This window comes from Metopolophium dirhodum, chromosome 1 (assembly GCF_019925205.1).
Source record: "Metopolophium dirhodum isolate CAU chromosome 1, ASM1992520v1, whole genome shotgun sequence".
In the NCBI taxonomy this organism is placed as follows: domain Eukaryota; kingdom Metazoa; phylum Arthropoda; class Insecta; order Hemiptera; family Aphididae; genus Metopolophium; species Metopolophium dirhodum.
Window position 1 is genome coordinate 67,121,475 of NC_083560.1, and position 20,772 is coordinate 67,142,246.

The following is a 20,772-nucleotide window of genomic DNA, read 5'->3' on the forward strand; positions in this document are numbered from 1 at the left end:
ACTATTAAATGCATGTTAAATAAAATACAAATTATACTTTTTCATTTTTCATTTTCTATTATAACATTTGGTAAATACTTTCATAATAAACAAATAATGAATCTTCTTTTTGTTCATTATGAGCGATATTCATTATAATTTATAATATACAGTTATTGAAATATCAAATAATTTTAGTAAAAAAAAACATTTAGATACCCACACAAAGTTATTGAGAAATAAAATATTTATTTCAAATTAAAAACACATACCTAACCGAACCCGATATTATAAACATTACATATTTTTACAATTTATTTATTTACAAGGAACCTAAAAACAGCAACTACAAAACAAAATCTTAAATTATGCATCACTGTCAATATCGAGTATGTCATTATCTTCATCACTCTCGTCTTCAAGAATGTTGTCATAGTTGACCAAACTTGTGTTTCGATAATTACTCGTATCAAACTTTGGAATTGGTTTTTGTTTCAAACTTTCAGCTTTTAATTCCTTAAAAATAAAAACATAATTTAAATTTTTAATTAAAACACTTTTTAGATAAGTACTGAATATTTCTAACAAAACCCCATTGAATACATTAATCGACTAATGTCGGGTTGCATGAACAATCACTAAGCATTTAAAGAACCAATAGCGAGCTATGGTCCCTTAAAACAAGATTTAATAACCCACATAGGTCTAATAAATTTTAATGAACCATTAAATTAATACATTTTTCATTCAATCCAGCATAAATACAGCAATTACAATAAACTTAAAAATATGTATGTTTTGGTAGTTAAAATAAACTCTCAAGAGTGTCACAACTGAATTAGATAAGGCATGTGGATACAAAACCATTGAGCTCCTCTAAAACAATAAAAAAATAAGATATACAAATTATTTAACATGGGTTTGCGAATAGGGAAATAGACTTTATAAATAATAAACCATAATATGCCATCTCACAAAAAAAAATAAATATTTTGTTTATGTAACCTTTGATTAAAATTGCATTTTTAACAGGCACTCAAGTGCACTCAATCAGTTAGTAAATAATAATAAAATAAATATTAGTGCTTACTGAACGGGTTTTATTATTTATTCTAAATTATAATTTAAGACTTTTTTGACAATTCATATGTATTTTCTTTTTTTTAACACGTTCACTGCCACCGGCGATCATGGATCATCACTAGAACTTATATTTAGATATGTTTATAAATAATTCGGCCATAGAGACACTGTTTCAATATTTATCATAACCATTCAGAAAGTATTAATTATATACAGAGGATATATTATACTGATTGCAGAGCATGGGTCGCCGGTGTCAACGCATAGTCGACTGGACGTATTTTCGGCACGGCGATACGGGCTACGTGCCGATAATAGCCGCGGATCTCAAAGCATTAACATGCTCTTGGCTATATTTTGTTATTTTATTATACTTCTTTAGTTATTTCAAACATATAATATTTTATAGTTATTTGAGTTATTTTTTTAACTTCTTATATGCTTTAGTTTAGAAATAATGATTAGTTATTGACTATACAGTGGAATTTCATTAATTCAGATCCCAATAAACTGAACTTCACTAATCCGCACAGCAGTTGAATAATACATATTAATATATTATCAGAAAAATAATTTAAATAACTAATTATTTTGTATTTTGCAGGGCTTTATACCTACCATGTTACATTATCTTGTACATTAAATAACCTTTGTTTCATAAGTTATTTTGTTTCATTCAGACAACCTACAGCCCCAATCATTTTTTTTATTTTTTTTTATTGTTCTCTTCTACATAATGAATAATTATTAAAGTATATAAATAAATGTACTTGTGTTACGTACATTTATATACATATAGGTATGTGAATACAAGTGCTACAGGTCAAGGTTAGGTTAGGCCTTATTTTAAAATGTGTACCTTAAACAGTTTAATTGATTTTATAAATTCAAATGCAAATTAAAGGGAGTCCTCAATAGAAGTCATTTGACACAGGCCTTAATAATCATAGTTATGGTACTGAATTTACCTTCAATTTACTGTCGTAAGTAACCTGTAACATCACAGATTCCTTGAGGCTTACATCTGCTGATTTAACTATGGTATGTTTGTTTGGTACAGCCGGCTTATTTAATAAAAAATGCTTTTTTTCTGTTGACAAGTGAGTATCGATACGACCACATAAATTCTTAGCATAACGTTCCATGTTTTCTGAGAATCCTATGGAATTGTAATCTTGCTGTTTGCCTTCAATCGAGTCTTCCTCGATTAAATCTGATGGTTTAATCAACACTTTTTCTGGTTTCTCTCTGAAAGACAATTAAACACCTTAAACATATCCCAAATAAAAAAAGTACATAAAGAATAAGATAGGTACTCTATGATTATTTTGTCTTGATTAACTCCAGAATGTGAAGCAAACATTTTCAACACTTCATCATCGCCTATGACATCTGGCTGGCTATTCTTGTGTACTGCCTTCACATGTTTACCAGTCCATTCAAAGGTATCCAACTGATCGCTGCCAATGTTCAACGCCAACATGTCTGTGCATAGCTTCTTGTGAACATCGCGTATGTTTAGTTCTATGCCCAGCTGAGCAATGAACTGTTTCAGTTTCTCGCCTTTGTCGGGCAATCCCTCAACAAATCGTCTAGAGGAAAACCAAAAACCAAACAAATTAAATTTTTTAGTGGTGGTTTAAATTTACTAATAGTTCCATGACGAAGAGTACACACCCGTTACTGAGGATCTTGCGTTGCCTTTCGTACAATTCCTGTAGTTCCACATAAGTTTTCTTTTTGAAGTTCACTTTGTTCTCATTTTGAGTCTGCAATTTAGACGCAAACATTGTGCCGAGCAGATCGAATTAAAACGGACAATTCATTTAAATAATGCGTATTGTACAAATTGTGTCCGGTGTCGTCGGAGCAGCCGTTTGTTTTGGCTGTTGTCCGTTGTCCGAAAGATAAGGAGACGGCGGTGATAACATCGATAAGCGAATGCCGACAGGTGATGTCAGATGTATGGCAGTATGCCGCCGCCGACGAACAACGACGTTTTCACTTGGTGGCGCGTTGGCAACGCCAGAATTGTAAAATCAATAATTATTATACCCGGGCCCCGACTTGTCGACTCTGTCGGTCGATACCACAGAATTTAGATATATGAAAATATTATAAAATATATTATATTATTATTATGATATTAATTTTGTTGTCGATAACGTGGAGGGTCCTGGGCAGCCCCGGCTGTGAGAATGAGGGACATTATGTCACCATGTAAGTCAGCGAATCTAGGAAAAAAAGCCCAGAAACATTCAATAATTATGCTCTAATTATTGATATTATTTATTATTTAATTTTACATTAATTAACAAAATTTAAAACAAGGTTCCACGTAAGTAGTTAGCCCTGTAACCAAAAAATATATAACCATAGTTTTTAGATTTTGAAGTGGAACGATGAATGTATTGATTTTACAATGATGTGTGTGTTTTTTTTAACATTTTTTTTGTGTCTGTGTACACGATTAGTAGTCAAAATAATTCTTCGATTTTCATCTTCAGTATCTTGTTCGATGGGAAAGTGAATATTGTTGGTGCATTGGGGAGGTCAAAATTTAATATTCCCAATAGTTTTCAAAAGCACCGGGAAAAACAACATACAAATTAAGGAAAAACGGGAATTTTTACGCAAAATCAGTTTTCCACAAAATCGATTTTGGTTTTTGGTGTATCTCCAAAACAAATGAACGTATATACATTACATTTTTACTGGTCGTTTATATTTTCATTTACTATACACGATAAAATTTTAAAAATATTTTGATTTGTTTTGAACTGTTTAGGAACATTTTCTGTTTCCAATTTTATTAAACTTTTTTTCTACGAGTGTCAATAAAACTTTATTGGTTGGGTAAAAAAAGCTTGAAAATTTAATGCAAGGCTCCTCTATATTATTACAATGTCATTTGAGCACTAGTTCAAATCTTAACAAAATACGGAAAAATCACGAAAATTAGCAAATTATTTTGAGTTGAGAATTCATAAAAATTTTCTTTTTAAATCTATGATTTAAAAATGTACCTAATACAAGATTATTCATAAGTTTGTCTACCTCTATCAAAAAAAAAAATGTCACAAGCAAATCAAATAAAATTTTTAAGAGCGTTGGAAATTCATATTTTTACAATATTGGTTATTTACTCGATTTCTCATATAACGATTTTTTTATTTTATTATTAATCAAAAACGAATAACTGTAAATACATGAAAATTTTACTGAATTTTTACATTTTCATTTTCTATACACCATAACATTTTGAAAATATTTTGACTCTCTTTGAGCTGTTTACGGACATTGTCTATTTTCAATTTTTTTAGTTTTTTTCTAATTGTATTTGTTGGGTAAAAAAGCGTGAAAATTTAATGCAAGGCTCCTTATATATTGTTACAATAGCAGTTAAGAAATATTAAAAATATATAGACACAATTTTTTTTATAAGTATTTAAAGTTCGAATTTTGACAAAATTTAATAATTATTTTGTAGTTAAAAATTTATAAAATGTTCAACTTTTATAGCTAAGGATTGAAAATTTAAAACAAGGTTCCACGTAAATTTGTTATATATAAATTACTTTATTCACAATAATATCATCAAATATACTTAGTAATATCATAGGCTGACTGATCGTCTTCGCTCATAATCGTTTTTCTTATTCAATGATATTATATCATAAAAACCAAAAACTACTGGACCGTTTTCAATAAAAAGTTATACCTATCAATAAATTCCTTGAGAATTAGAGGGTGCTTATAGTTTATTTTTTCAATCCCTACACCCAGCCACCCAGGTTGGTAGCTAAAAGGTAGTTCATTCATGAATTTATTTCTACTCACGAAAAAATTATATTTTTTGGGGGTTTGGGGTTGCCATTTTTGGGTTACATATTACATTACTATTATAATTAGTAGATACCTATATTAACATGGTAGTAGGTATACATTTTTTACAAATAAATTTATAAAAATAAAACAAATCTTTTGGACGGGCATCGCATGGCTCAGCTAGTAAATTCTTATAAGAATTAATCTGCTAAATATAATTTGTGCTTATAGCTTATACTTATTTTAAAAAATGTTTCTTTACAGATAATACCACTGTAATATTACAAGGTTGAAAAAAAAACAAATCTTCATAATTAAATATTATATTAAATACATTACTTACCTACTTATTATAATGACGTAAATATTTACGTAAAATTTATAATAGTATAATAATTAATAATATTGTCTATTCTTCGCCTAGAGGCTAGAACCATATTGGACCATTAATCATAATATTATTATACTATATTGTCTATATTACCATATATTACTATGCACAAATGTACAATGTACATGTCCACAATTCCACCTTGTCTTGAGCACGGTTTAAGTATAGAACAATATACGTTTAAGATGTACGGTTAAAGATATACGGTTTAAGTATATTACCTATCTTAAATCGTGTCCGTGGTCTAGAGCTTGTTATCGGCGATAAGCGCGATTTTGTATTATCAAAATTATATAATATTTTTATCAACAACATCAAAATATCGTGTAAATAATAATATTATCACCTAAATTGTGAAAAATTTATTTCGTAAGATCAATCATCGTTAGACGTATTATTTAGTATTAAAATAGTGTTGTGATTTTATTACATGACAAAATAGATAGTCATGATTCGATGTAGTCAATCGTTTCTGTACATTGTATGGATTACCTTGTTAGTTGTAATCATCTATCCGTCAAACGCATCTGAATGATTATTTTAAATTCGGGTCCACTAATCGTTACTATAATATAATAATAGTTAATAGTTATTTTTAATGCTGTAGTCTAGATTTGAACCTCCTAAAATAAAACCCTTGTAATTTACAACTATGTGGACTATATTCTCAAGAGACTCATCCAAAGACTTTCCGTACGAAATCAGTGAATCACCAAAGTATGTGTTTAACGAAAAAAGTCTGTGGAAATTGAATAAAGGGAAAAAGAAGGTAAGAGTGAAGTGTGAATCCTGATGGATTTTCTAAATAAAAATATTGTATTATTTAATTGTTCACTGACATTTTTAGATATAGGTGATATTATGTCTTCATCGCCGATCGGCTGAGTGATATCTGTAAATACCTATCTAATATTATCCAGGATATTTGTGCTCTTTGAATAATTTTGGAGAAATAATAATTGTCTACCATTAAATAAGGTTTTAAAAGAAAGTCCATTATGCTGGTTTTAATCAAAAATCTATCAATGATTTTTAATAATAATGTTAAATAAAAATATCTAATTATTTACCTACTAGTTGTCTAGTTGTATTTTAACTTATTGATATTATGTCGGATAAGAATATTTTTTATTTCAAGATTATAGTACCTAATTTTGCTGAGCAATGCCAATCATTTAAATAATTAATGTTTTAACTTTAATTATTAACTACCTAACCATTCTAGGTAAAATGGTACCCTTGTTTAATTATATGAATTTTAATTTATACTTAATTTCTTTCATTATTAATATTGTATAGGTAATATTGCATAGGTATAATAGGTAATACACATACAAAAAGACATTTTCAATTAATTTATTAACTTTTGTATTTTATTCACACAATTTAACTAAGCACCTGCGATTATATATAGGTACCTAACCTAACCTACCTATCTACATAGGTTACTCAAAACCACAGATACATATAATAACTAGATCATAGGCGTGACTTGACTTCATCGGCAGGAGCAGCCTAGCTAATGATCGGCGCTACCTTATTAGTGAACCGAAAAAAGCCCTATACACCCAAAGCCATATTTTTTTAAGCCCCCCACTCCACAATGAAATATTTATATAATTTAAAAAAAAGTCTAAATTATCTATTTACAATAATAATCTACAGTAACTTCAGAAATATTATTCATATACAGCCTTGGATTACACCACCTATCTACAAATCAAACATAATACAACAATAATATCAATAATACCTATATGCGTACCGTACAGTCGTTGTTTATTGTAGCCTTAGTATTTCACTTAAAATATGTTATTATACCTAAATAATTTTATACTTAATTAAATAATGGAATAATGGAATAAGTATTCCATTATGCCAACTATAATATATAACAGGAGTGGGCTAACCGCGGCTCATGTTATAACATTTAACTAATATGTATAATAATAGGTATTATTCTTTTTTCTGCTCTTCGTATTATTTTTCTTTATATTGTGTGGCACGTGATTCTTATCGTTGGTCAACTCTGATATATAACAATTAACATTTATATACATTATTCAGAAATCTCATTTTACATAATTACCTATTCAAAATCAAATTAACTTTTATACTCAACTTATAGATTATTTTCCTACTTCCTATAAACTTTTTTATTTATCATACTTAACAGTTAACACCTTATATTTTATATGTAATAACTTACTAATAATCATATTATTTTATATTTTTTTAACAGAACACAGCACAAGAAGTTTCGATATTTGAATTTTTAATCAATGATGACATTCCAGGAAGTGAAACCCGTTCAGCACTTGCTAAATCAGCTGTGAAACATTTGAAAACTTTAAAACATCCAAATATTCTCAGTTTTTTGGAAAGCTCTGAAGTATACAAATAAATATGTTTATTTTACATTGCTCCAACAAAAATAAATTGCCCAACACTAAAAACATTTTATTAAAAATATACATTTTTAATATTGTTATATTTAATTTATTTTTAGGTTAAAACTATAATATATTTATCTACAGAATATATTGAACCGCTTCAATCATTTATATCATCACAAAATAACCTCCATACGGATATTATGAATCAGTATGTTGCTTGGGGAATATCCAATATAATAGTGAGTACATTTTTATTTTAAAACCGTTCAATATTTAGGAATGTTTAGTGGATTTTATTTAAATTATATTTCAGGAAGGATTAAAATTTTTAAACTTTGAAGCAAAACTCTGCCACAATAAAGTTAATATTTGGTCAGTATTTGTAAATAAAGCAGGACAATGGAAATTAGGCGAATTAGAATACATGAATTCCGTTGACAATTCTCCACCATCTTATGTTAGTGAGTTATATTGTGCTCCTGGACATCGGCAATCACCATTGTAAGAGAAAACTATTTATTTATTTGAGGGTTGCCAGATTTTGAACTTCAGAAAAATGGACAGAACAAACCCATAATATATTTTGCCTATGTTTAATGTTTAAACTTGAAAACAATTTTATGAAAGTACCTTGAATTTTACAGTTATAGGCTATAGCCTTTATGTAGTGTTGGGTAGTAATGTAACGTAGGTTTTTTTAAAAAATAACATTAGGTGACTGTTATTTGTGATTAAAATGACTAGTAACTACATTAATTATTAGTTTTATAAGTAACTTAGTTAAATGATAAGTTATAATTTTATCAGTTCTGTGAAAAAATCTTTTTTAATTGAATCATTTAAAACCAACAAAAGTCGGGGATGCCACTCAGCCACTTTTCTCACTTTTTGTCACTATTTCCGTAAAATCGTCACCTTTTTCACTTTTTTTAACGGAGCTTGAGTTTGTTTTTTTGTCTGCGTCTATTTTTCAAAGATTCACTGGTAAATTTCAACGTCAAGAACCGCTCATAATATGTGAAGAATTAAGTCAACTTGTATGTATTATTGCTGGTTATGTATGCAATGAAAATGTTATAAGTGAATGGTTAAAAAATAATACTTTTGATTTATTTAGTAAAATTAATGTGAGACATAAGTGACTTGCTTGTTCATCTTCCTAATGAATTAAAAATACATCTTAATAAAACCATCATTAATAATTTGTTGTTTAATTTTAGTATATAAGTATTATGAAGTTCAAAAGTTGGTTACAAAGTTAAAAATATTTTTATTTGAGTCTGAGTATTTTATTTGTTGTTAGTAACTATTATTAATATGTTAAATTTTTACTATTCATTATACTTCAATAAATATTTTTAAACAAAATCGATGATTTTGGTCACTTTTTTCCAAAAAATAAGTCACTTTTTCACTTTTTAAAATTATGAACATAGTAGCAGCCCTGAAAAGTGTGTGATTTGTAAACGAGCAGAAACTGAGCGATCTAATAATCCTCTTTACTTAGGTGTTTTAAAAAATGTTAAATGATTTTCTAATGATACAACTAATGTTTCTGATACATCACTCTGTTCAAGGATTTCTATAGGTAATATAACTATATTTGAACCAAAAAACGATCACAAATAAATGACAACAATTTTGAAGATATATTATTATATAGGTAAAATGAATATTAAATAAAGAAAATATATACTTCCATAAATACTTGTTTTAAAGTAGATGTTATTTTTAAATATCTCAAAATGTTGAAAGCAACGTTTTTGTAACTAGTTAATTATTACTTTTGAATTATAAAAATAATATAACGCTATTACACTTGTATTTTAACAAACAAGTAATCTAGTTACCTTTTAATTTTGTTTCAAATAATACGACTTACCCAACACTACAGTTATAGGTACAATCCAAACTTTATTTTGGTAATAGATAATTTCAACATTGATTTTCTAAAATATAATGAGTTATAATTTAAAGTTTTAATAAATACCTACCTACATTAATAACATGTTAAACTATTAAAATTTAACAAACATAACATATTTTTTAATCACATAAAACAAAAAACTAATAACTTTTTACTTTATTTATGATTGTAATATATACCTAGCTAATATGTCTGGCATCCTTAAATTATTCATATACTTTGCTGTTGTGTTATTAATATGTTATTATGTACAATTGATACTTATTCATAGTTCAATTGACATTTGGGGTCTTGGTGTACTAATATGGGAAGTATTCAATGGCCCATTAAGTAATCAATCAGCCTTAAAAATTCCAAAAAAGGTATATTCTAATATTTTACTTAAAATATATTAACATTCAAATCAATTAATAATGTATAATTTCAATTACACAGATTCCTAAAGAGATTTTGACAATATATCCAAAGTTGGTAGCTGTAGATCCTATGAACCGCCCATCGTATGACACTGTGACTTCTACATTACGAGAACAAGGATATTTTGGAAATGATTTAGAAAAAACCATGACATCATTAAGTCAATATCATATATTGGATGACTTTCAAAGAACAGCATTTCTTGAGAAATTGCCCAGCTTACTGGAAACATATCCCAAAAATATAGCCCTGTACAATGTGTTGCCTAGTCTTCTTGAAATGTTTAATTATGTTAAAGAACAAAAAGTTATATTTCCTTCAATGATAAAGGTAATCAAAATGTTTATTTATAGAGAATTGGAAATATATTTTTTACTTGGTCAATATAATTTTGTTTCTACTAGTTAAGTACCATGTTAGATGATCAGGAATTTGAGGAAAAAATAGTGCCTTGTATTGTTAAACTATTTGAGTCCAATGATCGAGCTACCAGATTATTATTACTCAATACAATTGAACTATATGCAAGTATGTACATAATTTATTAATTATACGTAAACTATTGATGTGTACCAACATTATTAATAATTTTATAATAGTGAATCATTTATGTTTTCATTATTTTCATCTTTATAATTTTTTTAATTAATATGTTACAGGCCGATTAAAAGCTGATTTATTGAATACAAATATATTCCCACTATTAGTAAGCGGTCTGGCTGATGCTAGTCCAACTATAAGAGAATTGACTGTTCGAGTAAGTAATTTATCAAATCATAAAGTAAAAAAATATTAATTACAAACATTTTATTTAGAGTATGGTTTATATCAGTTCAAAATTAAATTATAATAATTTAAATGTGGAATTAATGCGACATTTTGCTCGCTTACAAATGAAAGACGATCAGGTATGACTCAACAGAAGATGTATAAATTCATAATTTATTTATATTGTATATTTTGAAACGCAGGGTAGTATAAGGACTAACACTACTGTTTGCTTGGGTAAAATAGCTCAATATTTAGACCCAAAAAATAGGAGTAAAATATTATCCTCTGCGTTTAGTCGTGCACTCAAAGATCCATTTCAACCATCAAGAATGGCAGGTTGTTCTAATCTAATTATATATGTGTAATTATTTATTTTTTTTAAATATTATGTTTTAATGCGTTTATTATTATTATTAGGTGTTTCAGCATTTTCTGCTACTCAACAGTATTATCCTTTAATTGAAGTATCGACCAGAGTATTGCCAGCATTATGTCAAGTAACCCTTGACCCTGAAAAGGGAGTACGAGATATTACCTTTCAAACAATCAGAGGATTTTTAGGAAAGCTTGAAAATGTTTCAGAAGATGCGAGATTAAAAGAAAAAATGGGTAGAGATTAATGTGTTATCTAATATAAAATAATATATGAACTTAAGCGTGCGCACAGGATTGGTAGCTGCACGACTAAATTTCCTTTTCCAAATTAAATACATTAATTACTGAAAATATTAAGAAATCTTAAATCATGACCGATTTTAATAAATTTTCTTTAAAAATACTGTATAAAAAAAGACATATTACCTTTAGAGCTGGGCTACCTAACAAGCCATTACAAGGACTTAGTTTTTTCCCCCAATATAATAATAAATCATAAATTGGTTAGGTTCATACATTAATACCATACAAATCAAACAATAATTGATATTCATTGTGTTTTAAAAATATTGCCCACTTTTTTATTCTTGTGGTATCATACCTGAGTGTACCATTATGAATTACTTCCACCCGCTACCCCGCCCCCCTTGCCAACAAGATTAGTGCACGCCTAAAATATTGAATTTAAATAAAAATTAATATGAGTTTATTGTATTTTGTAGAAGAAGAGGTTGCCAATACTACAAGTCCAGCCATACCCACATGGGCGGGATGGGCTGTCACCACAGTAACTTCCAAGTTTTATTCATCCAAAATTCCTCAAAAGGATGAAAAATCAGTAGAACTATCAAAAAGTTAGTACTTTCATTGACAAAGCCCTTGAATTTTACAATATGTACTAATTAAAAGAATCAAAATTGGTATCAACTATTTCATCTTGTATTAATCTGTTTTTAGATAACTTAAACAATACAAGTGTAAACAACTGTGAACAACAGATGCACAGCAATTTACTGAAAGACAATATTGTGAAAAATGTGTACAAAGAGAAACAAATTGAAAGTATAAATACTTTACAGGTTAGGTTTTTGTTCTTAAATAATAATTAATAATAAATAAATAGTTTCCTTAACATATAATATTAATGATTTAAAATGTATGTTCACTAATACAAGTTGTTTTAATATAGATGATTTGGAAAGATCTTAACATCTATTTGTAAATACATTTTTAATTTTAGCTGTAAACCGTTTTGTTTCTAGGACATACAAAATCACAAAAATTCCATGAATGATTCCACATTACCCAATGACTGGGATGATAATTCTGGATGGAATGTTGGAGATGATTGGGAAAGTATTGGTGTTGATACTTCGGTACAGTATAATTTTTAAAAATAGGATACGGTTGAAATGCTAATAGTTACAATATTGACAAGTCAAAACATCAATAGGTGTAAAATTGTGACTGATTAAAATGTCGAGAAATTAAAGCAACTACAAATAAAAAACACAATATAATAAAAATTTTATAATACTTATAAGTTATAATAATCCTGATAAAATATAGGACTACATTATTATAACTTTATTTAATAAACAAAAAATAACCTATTAAAACATACAAAAAAATATGTTTCCTTAATTGAAAAAACCAAGTAACGCATAAATATTAATCATTATTTCATATTAAATTCAATTCCACACAAAAACTCTAGAATCGTACCTATAATTTTTTTTTTTTTGGTTTTTATTCATATAATTTACAATCTGTTACAGAATAGAACAATGAGTAAAAGCGATGAAAGAATAATGGCTTGAGTGAAACACAGATTAAAGAAACCTTTCTGTAAAGGCACTTTGACAGTTACTTATATACATAAATATACGGGTTTACAATAGTATTATATTACAATTTAAAGTTTTTATATTAGTAGGTCCCAACACCACCGCCTTTTTAATCTTTTCCTGGGGTTACCAGGTATGTTTGCTGACACGAGACCTTTGATTAAGGGATTGGTGTGGTTTTGAACTTTTAAGTTGAATCGCCTATAAAAAGTTCTAGCTACGTCGAGGACGGGTGGGATGGCAAGGTCATTGTGTAAGGACTGATTAGATACGTAAATAGGTGCTTTTATGAAGGGTTTTGGATTGGAAGCGCTGTATGCAGTTTAATTTTGAGATTTTTGCGGAACCCCATAACTGGATTCCGTACGTCCACATTGATTTGAGGTAAAGTTTGTATATTAGTAGCTTGGTAGGTAAACTCATATGGCTGGAAGTTAGAAGAGAGCGGAGAAGACGGAAACGATTATTTAAGGATAGTAGTTTATCACGGAGATGAGGAGACCAGGTAAGACGTTGGTCAATAATAATGCCTAGGTAGCGAGTGCTCACTGCGATTGGGAGGGTAATAGGTGGGCATTTTCCCTTTTTTAGAGTGAAGGTACAGTGTATCGATTTTGATTCATTTATTTTTACTCCCCACTCCTTATACCATTTTTTGAGGAGTGAGAGATGTTCTTGGATGAGTGCCGAAGCAACAGTAGGATCATGACTGGTAGCTATAAGTGCTTTGTCGTCAGCAAAGTCAGCTATGAGACTCGTGGGTAGTGTGGGTTGGTCATATAGGAAAATATTAAATAGTAAGGGAGCAGTGACTGCACCTTGGGGTACTCCTACTTGGATTGGTTTTGGAGAAGAGGTGGCTGAGCCATAACGTACCGAGAAAAAGCGATCTTCTAAGTAGGACAATTAAGAGGTAGTAATTAGATGGTAGGATGATTTTCAATTTGAATAGCAGACCTGCGTGCCAAACTCAGTCAAATGCTTGAGAAACATCTAAGAAGGCTCCAGTGCAATATTGTTTTTCTTCTAGAGAATAAGATATTTTATCAACTATTCGATGAATTTGATGGACTTTAGAGTGCTTGTTGCGGAAGCCAAATTGTGAGTCGGGTAGGACTTTTGTTTCATCGATAATATTTAGAATTCTTTTAATTAGAATTTTTTCAAATACTTTTGACAATATTGGGAGTAGACTAATAGGTCTATATGATGACGGAAGGTCAGGTGGTTTTTTTGGTTTGAGAATGAGTATGATAGAGGAGTACTTCCATTGAATAGGGAAGTAGGATAGTCGGAGCATTGAGTTAAATATATAGTTTATTAGAACGATAACTTTTTGCGGAAGTTGCTTTAGTATTTCTGAAGTTATTAAATCGTAACCAGGGGACTTTTTTTGTGGGAGTTTGGGTATGGTGTACTGAACTTCAGCAGGAGAGGTATGTTTTGACGGGAGGGACATTTGTAATGGTGAGTTGAGAAATTGTTCAACTATGTTAATTTTTTCCGGAAGGAGAATGCTATTATGAGGTTGAAAGGTTTCAGCGAGGTAGTTTGAAAATATGCTAGCTTTGTCTTCGTCAGAGTGTACCCAATTACCATTTGTGTTTCGCAGTATAGCTGGAGGATTACGTATACGAAGACGGTGTTTGGTAGCCTTCCAGAGAGATCCGTCTTTTGTCATGAGTGATTTTAAATGTTTTGTATAGGATTCATTTCTGTAGTTAGCTATGGTCCGTTTTAGTTTTTGTGCAAGCGCATTGTATTAGGATTTGTCGGAGGGATAATTTGTTCTTTGCCATAAGCAGCGAGCACGACATTTTAGTGATATGAGGTTGCGAATATATAAAGGAAGAATTATATTGGATATGCGTGGTTGCGATGGTTTTGCTGATTCTCATGCTGAAGCTTCTATATTGGATGTGAGAAGATTCACAGCTTCATCAATATTGTTTTTTGTTTTTAGGCCGACTTTTAGACTGGTTTTTTGTAAAATTGATTTATGGAAATTATCCCAGTTGATGTTAGTATGTAACGGTGGCGGGTTATACTGATTAGGTAGAGGCTGACAGTCTATTGAGAGTAATACGGGGGAGTGGTCTGAGCATGGGGCATGGGTGTTTACAATTGAAGAGTAGAGTGTGTTGGGAATTTTTGTTACAAATATGTCTAGTTTATCTGGTTGTTTTCTAGGAGATGTTGGCCAGTATGTAGGGTTTGGAGGAGAGATGACTTTTAGGTTTTTGGTTCTTATACTATGCAAGAGTGAAGTACCTCGAGGATTTGAGACCCGGCATCCCCATTGGATATGTTTGGCGTTTATGTCACCACCGACTATAAAGTTGTGGCCAAGAGTATTAAAATAAAGGTTAAATTGTTTGGAGGATATATTATATTTAGGATGACAGTAAATGGCTGCTATTGAGAGAGGTATGTTGTTGACTATTAAGGATACTCCACATAACTGTATATAGTCAGTTTGGAATTCCGGAAGTGGATGCGATGTGAGAGAAGATCTCACATAGATAGCAGCGCCTGCGTGAGCGGTGTTGTCTGAGTGGTTGGTTTGGTACAACCGAAAGCCTGGTAGATGAAGAGAGTAGTTATTTTTAAAATGAGTGCAATATCCATTCTTTTGTCTTGAAGCGTAAGAAGAAGTTCATCTTTATGATTTTTAAGACCATTCGCATTCCACGAGAAGATCAGGAGGGAACTGTTAGTATATGTATTAGTTGTTGGGTTTAGCATTGACAAGATTGGATAAATTTGAAATTACTGTTAACAGAAGAGAGAGAAGTGGATTGAATATGCACTTAAAGTCATCTATAAACTTAGTAAGTTTTCTATAGTAAAAACCTAATAAGTACCTATAATAAAAAATATTTTTTAAATCCTTTGCGGTTACTCTAAACCAGTGTTGTACAAAGAGAGTTTTTAAAAATATTTATATACAAATGCAGATACAAGCAACAAAAAAGTATTTAATTTTAATAATACATATTTAAATAATTAATTAAAAAAGTAATTGAATAAATTGCATATACTTTTAATTTCAGTTATTAATACATATTATATAACTCAGCTATATGTCTATATAGGTATCAAATTGGTAAAAAGCCATAATAGTTTATTGCATTATACAAATATAAAAATGTATTTTATAGTATATCTATTAATTTTTATTAATACAGTATATTATAAATTAAAGCAATGTATGAAAAAAAAATTATATAAATTGATGATGCACTGAATAATTACTTGTGGATAATAATTGATTATCAACCACAGATATCCATATTATAATATAGATATCTGTCTTATTAACATTAGTAATTTACCATAGGTATTACGTAGAACTAAGCAATAGCTGGTAAATACGATCATTCAATGTTAAATGAAAACAAAGTATTTGAAATTCAAAGTATTTAGAATGTGTATTTTCATACCTTTTAATACTTTTCAATACTGCACTAAAGACATGACACCAGTATGACGGCTAATATTATACCCTATGTTGTGTAGTATACTAATATATTGTTGATAAGAAAAATACCTACATACACAGTTATTTTAATTTGTCAATATTTTCTATATTTGATATACATTGATATTTTGATGATCAACCTAACCATAACCATTAAAATTATATTATAATTACTTTGTTATTTTTTCTAATTGCTAATTACATTTTTAATATAATATGAAATGTGATTTATTATTATAGAATTCTATAAAAGATAAATCTGATTTCGGTTGGGAAGATCAAGAGCCTATTTTACTGGATGATTCTGATGAGCTTGCAAAAAGTGAGTATCACATTAACCGTTTTGAATCAAAAAATATCAAATTTTAATACATTTTAATAAATTGATTATATAGAAGCAGAAGCTGAGTTAATTAAAGAAGAAATGCGCAAAAAACGTGAAGAAAGAAAACAAGAACGTATAAAACAATTAGAATCTAAACGTAGCAACAAACAGTCCTTAAAATTAGGCGGTAAAAGATTATAATTTGAAAAATAGTTAATTTAAAAAATGTTTTGGTTTTGTTAAGAATTATAAATAATTATTTAAGAAATCAAATACATGAATTACTATGATTATTTAATTTATAAATATACTTTTATAGCATATTTTTACTTATTTTTTAGTAATATTTCGAGTAAAATGATTTATTACATTTTGTTGTACTTTACAAATGGTTTCAAAAATTATACATTAAGATAACACATTTTATCATTTACTTCATTATTTACTGGACTTAATAATTTTAACCTACACTTTAGCATTAAGTGTTACTGTAATCTATAAAATATAATTTTTACCATCTTTATTATAAATTTCACAACACCATAATATTTTTGCTAAAAAAACTATACATCAACTGCAAATGAATATAATATGAACATGTAATTGGACAAAAAAATTAAATAATCTATTACAAGGGGGTTAATCTCATCATAGAACAATAATCTTATTGGAGGAGATACATCAACCTTACCTAACACAACTTTGTCATTGTTGGCAGGTTAAAGTAGCTCAACCACTAGGTATATCTAATATTAGGGCCCAGGTTCCAGGGGTGTCCCTAGTGCATAACAAGATTGAGAATAATAAAATGCATACAATAAAGATTTATAACAAAATATAAAAAAATTAATTTATCAATATTATTTGTTTTTGACCTTGGTTTTATCTTATCTAATTCGTTAATACTAAAGTCTAAAAATCTATACTTTATACACATATTATATTGATTTATCTTAACAATGTTTTGTGTTCATTTTATCATAACAATTAACAATGTATATATTATAAGCAAATGCAAATGCAATAATAATTTTATAAGCATTTGGTCAATGGTGGCCAGATCTATTTGTTATTTAATTTTGTATTCTGTGTTAAATTGTATGAATTAAAAAAAAATTGTTTGTAATTTTTGTGGTAAAAAATAAAAATTAAGAATCTTCTTGTATTACAATTTGTATGATTAGAAATTTGTAAAAAATACTATACTAATTAATTAATAATATGTTCTATTTAAGTACAAAATCCTACTAAAATAAAATAAAAATATCAAATAAGTACTTAACATTTAAAAACTAATTTTTAATTTTTAAATATATAAACATTAAAATGATTCATTAACATTCATTGACTATAAAATAAAAGGTTTAGGAACAAAATATTTGTATACTGTCTTGATTAAATATTATTGTTTTAAATTATATTTAAACAAATTAATATTTATAATTAATTTGAAAACATAGGATTCATATTATTTTCATACATATTATGTATTAAATATATATACTTTTAATTTTTGGTGATAATAGAGAGAGAGAGATGTTAATAATAATTATAAAGTGAAACAAAAACAATTTTTTTGAGATACATTTTTATAAAACACATCTTTGATTATTACAATGATTAGGTATCAATTTTAGGGCCTCAACATTCTAGTTTGGAACCCTAGGAACCCTTCAAATATAAATTATACTCTACATTTTATTTAAAATACTGATACTTTAAAAATATTATTATAAATTGCCCAACATTTTATTGTTGTAACTTATAACTAATAATAATATGAAATATTTTTAAGACATCTAAATAAAAAAAATGATTGAGACCTTTAGTATATTAAAAAGAGTTATAATTGTATACATAATATTAACATTGAGTATATTATATTGTATTATTATATATTATATATATTTTTGCCAAATTGCCATTTGGAAATGAGCAACATTCCAGCTAACACAATCAGTTGGCATGTTTCTTATTTGAAACATAACATTGTTGACAGATTTCTTGAAAAATTGAAGATTTGAATCTTTTTAACATACATACATAGTTTAAATCTTTGTATTTAGACTCTATGTCATCCTTATCATGACCAGACAGGAATCTAATGCTCTCCAAAACCTCTTCGTAATTCCTTTTTACGAAATCAAACAATATGAGCGTCAAAGTTCTAATAAGCTTTTCTAGTTCCTAAGAAAGTGCTACAGTGTTCTCTCTTTTTCTTCCTTTTTAGAGAGCTGCTTCATTAGTTGTTTATTATGGACGGGACTCAGTTTACCTCATTTTTTTAAATCGAGGGGTTGTAACTCTCGGTTTTTTTTGGTCATAACCCTGATTCAAAATGATGTTCGAAGCTTCTCCAATGTGTCGAAGACTGCTTTCGAGCATCAGCTCTTTAACTTGAATTTTTAATTGACTGCTTCCGAGCATCATTTCTTGAACTTGAGTTTGTAAATCGAGTATTATTTTCAAATTTTCATTCTGAAAAATTTAATAAAAAGCTTAAATAATAATGAGATTCAAAAACATGTGTTTAGAAGAATATAAAATTTAGAGAAAGAAGTATGTCTCTTATTAGTATCATTATCCTAGTTGGCGAGCCCAATCAAAAGTTCGTGAGTAAAGTCTCACTAAATACTTCAGAAACTATCGCAAAGAAATCAGAATACTGTATGACAAATGATCTCACTCCGTCGAAAAATATCTGCTAGAAAACAAAATCAACAGAAGGAAGCTGAATTTTCAATTGTTAAAAATGAAAGAATATTTACATACTAGTGTCACTTGATAGATCAGACAAAAAAAAAAATGAATTAAAGAAAATTGAAATACGATTTATCGAGTCATAACTATGTGCCCTATTTTAATTTACGATTTTCAATGCTTCAATTTCCACATAAAATTCTCAAATACACCTAATTTGTATGTACCTAATCAAAGATTATTTGAAACAATGATCAGCAAAAAAAGTCATACGGTGACCCGAAGCGTAAAATTTAAAATTAACAGTTACAACTTTCAGTAAAATGACTCATTAATAACTGTATAATATCGTGGAAATAATTTAGTTAAAACCTACTTTAAAAAAACGTAAGTATAAACTAGTTATGTTAAATGTACGATTAAAGATAATAATATATATAGGTGACTACTGACTATATAAGTCTTGAATATAAGATCTTAAATCTTAGTTAAAACTTAAAAGTAACTCGACCCGTTAACACCCACCAGCCTTGCCACTTACAGGTTCGTTACACTAGCACCACAACCTAAACTATTTTCTTCGAATTTGGTTCCATACTTTAGTAACCGATTAGTAACCATTCGTAACCGAAAATTTGAAATTTGTAACCTAAACCAAGAACTATGAAAACCGTTTTTCCCAACCGGGTGCTGGCGTAACGCACATTGAAATATCCTACTTAAGAAGTTCAAAACCAAACTAGGTTTTAGTAACCGATTAGTAACCATTCGTAACCGAAAATTTGGAATTTGTAATCTAAATCAAGTACCAGGAAAACTGTTTTTCCCAACCGGGTGCTGATATTATAATCCTTAATATACTTAAATATTTTATATGTTAAAAAAACTATCCAAAACACTTTTGATCAAGGATATGCTTGTATATACTTGATAAAAATATATTCAAAGAGTATATTAAGGATTATAATATCAGTACCCGGTTGGGAAAAACGGTTTTCCTGGTACTTGATTTAGGTTACGAATTCCAAATTTTCGGTTACGAATGGTTACTAATCGGTTACTGAAGTATGGAACCAAATTCGAAGAAAATAGTTTAGGTTGTGGTGCTAGTGTAATGTACCTGCCACTTACCAGTAAGTCCCTTACAATTCAATCAATCATAATATTGTATTGTTAACCGCTGACAGTTCGGCGATAGGTTGTAATAAAGGCCACCTATGTTTTAAAAATTAAAATACATTTTTTTATAAAT

The 20,772-nt window shown here is 28.6% G+C and overlaps 2 protein-coding genes across 3 annotated transcripts; one reads left to right on the top strand and one right to left on the bottom strand.

Annotated features, from left to right (window-relative positions):
- Nucleotides 1-208: 208 nt before the first annotated feature.
- On the bottom strand, nucleotides 209-5,497 carry LOC132934185 (uncharacterized). 2 transcript variants are annotated; one of them, XM_061000465.1, is made up of 5 exons: nucleotides 5,375-5,497; nucleotides 2,740-3,296; nucleotides 2,379-2,654; nucleotides 2,031-2,310; nucleotides 209-495 (listed from the first exon to the last, which is right to left on the bottom strand). In XM_061000465.1, exons 2-5 carry the CDS (start codon nucleotides 2,850-2,852, stop codon nucleotides 346-348), a joined length of 819 nt encoding a protein of 272 aa, XP_060856448.1. In that variant the 5' UTR covers nucleotides 2,853-3,296; nucleotides 5,375-5,497; the 3' UTR covers nucleotides 209-345. The 2 variants fall into 2 exon arrangements, with proteins under 2 accessions (XP_060856448.1, XP_060856447.1); XM_061000464.1 differs by lacking the exon at nucleotides 5,375-5,497 and having other exon boundaries at nucleotides 2,740-3,915.
- A 132-nt stretch (nucleotides 5,498-5,629) lies between these two features.
- On the top strand, nucleotides 5,630-17,246 carry LOC132934184 (N-terminal kinase-like protein). The gene is made up of 16 exons (XM_061000462.1): nucleotides 5,630-6,050; nucleotides 7,524-7,673; nucleotides 7,791-7,916; nucleotides 7,991-8,178; nucleotides 9,876-9,966; nucleotides 10,040-10,351; nucleotides 10,426-10,549; nucleotides 10,681-10,778; nucleotides 10,837-10,929; nucleotides 10,993-11,128; nucleotides 11,210-11,401; nucleotides 11,890-12,021; nucleotides 12,125-12,246; nucleotides 12,430-12,543; nucleotides 16,736-16,817; nucleotides 16,891-17,246. The coding sequence occupies exons 1-16, from the start codon at nucleotides 5,934-5,936 to the stop codon at nucleotides 17,019-17,021; spliced, it is 2,208 nt and encodes a 735-aa protein (XP_060856445.1). The 5' UTR covers nucleotides 5,630-5,933; the 3' UTR covers nucleotides 17,022-17,246.
- Nucleotides 17,247-20,772: the final 3,526 nt, after the last annotated feature.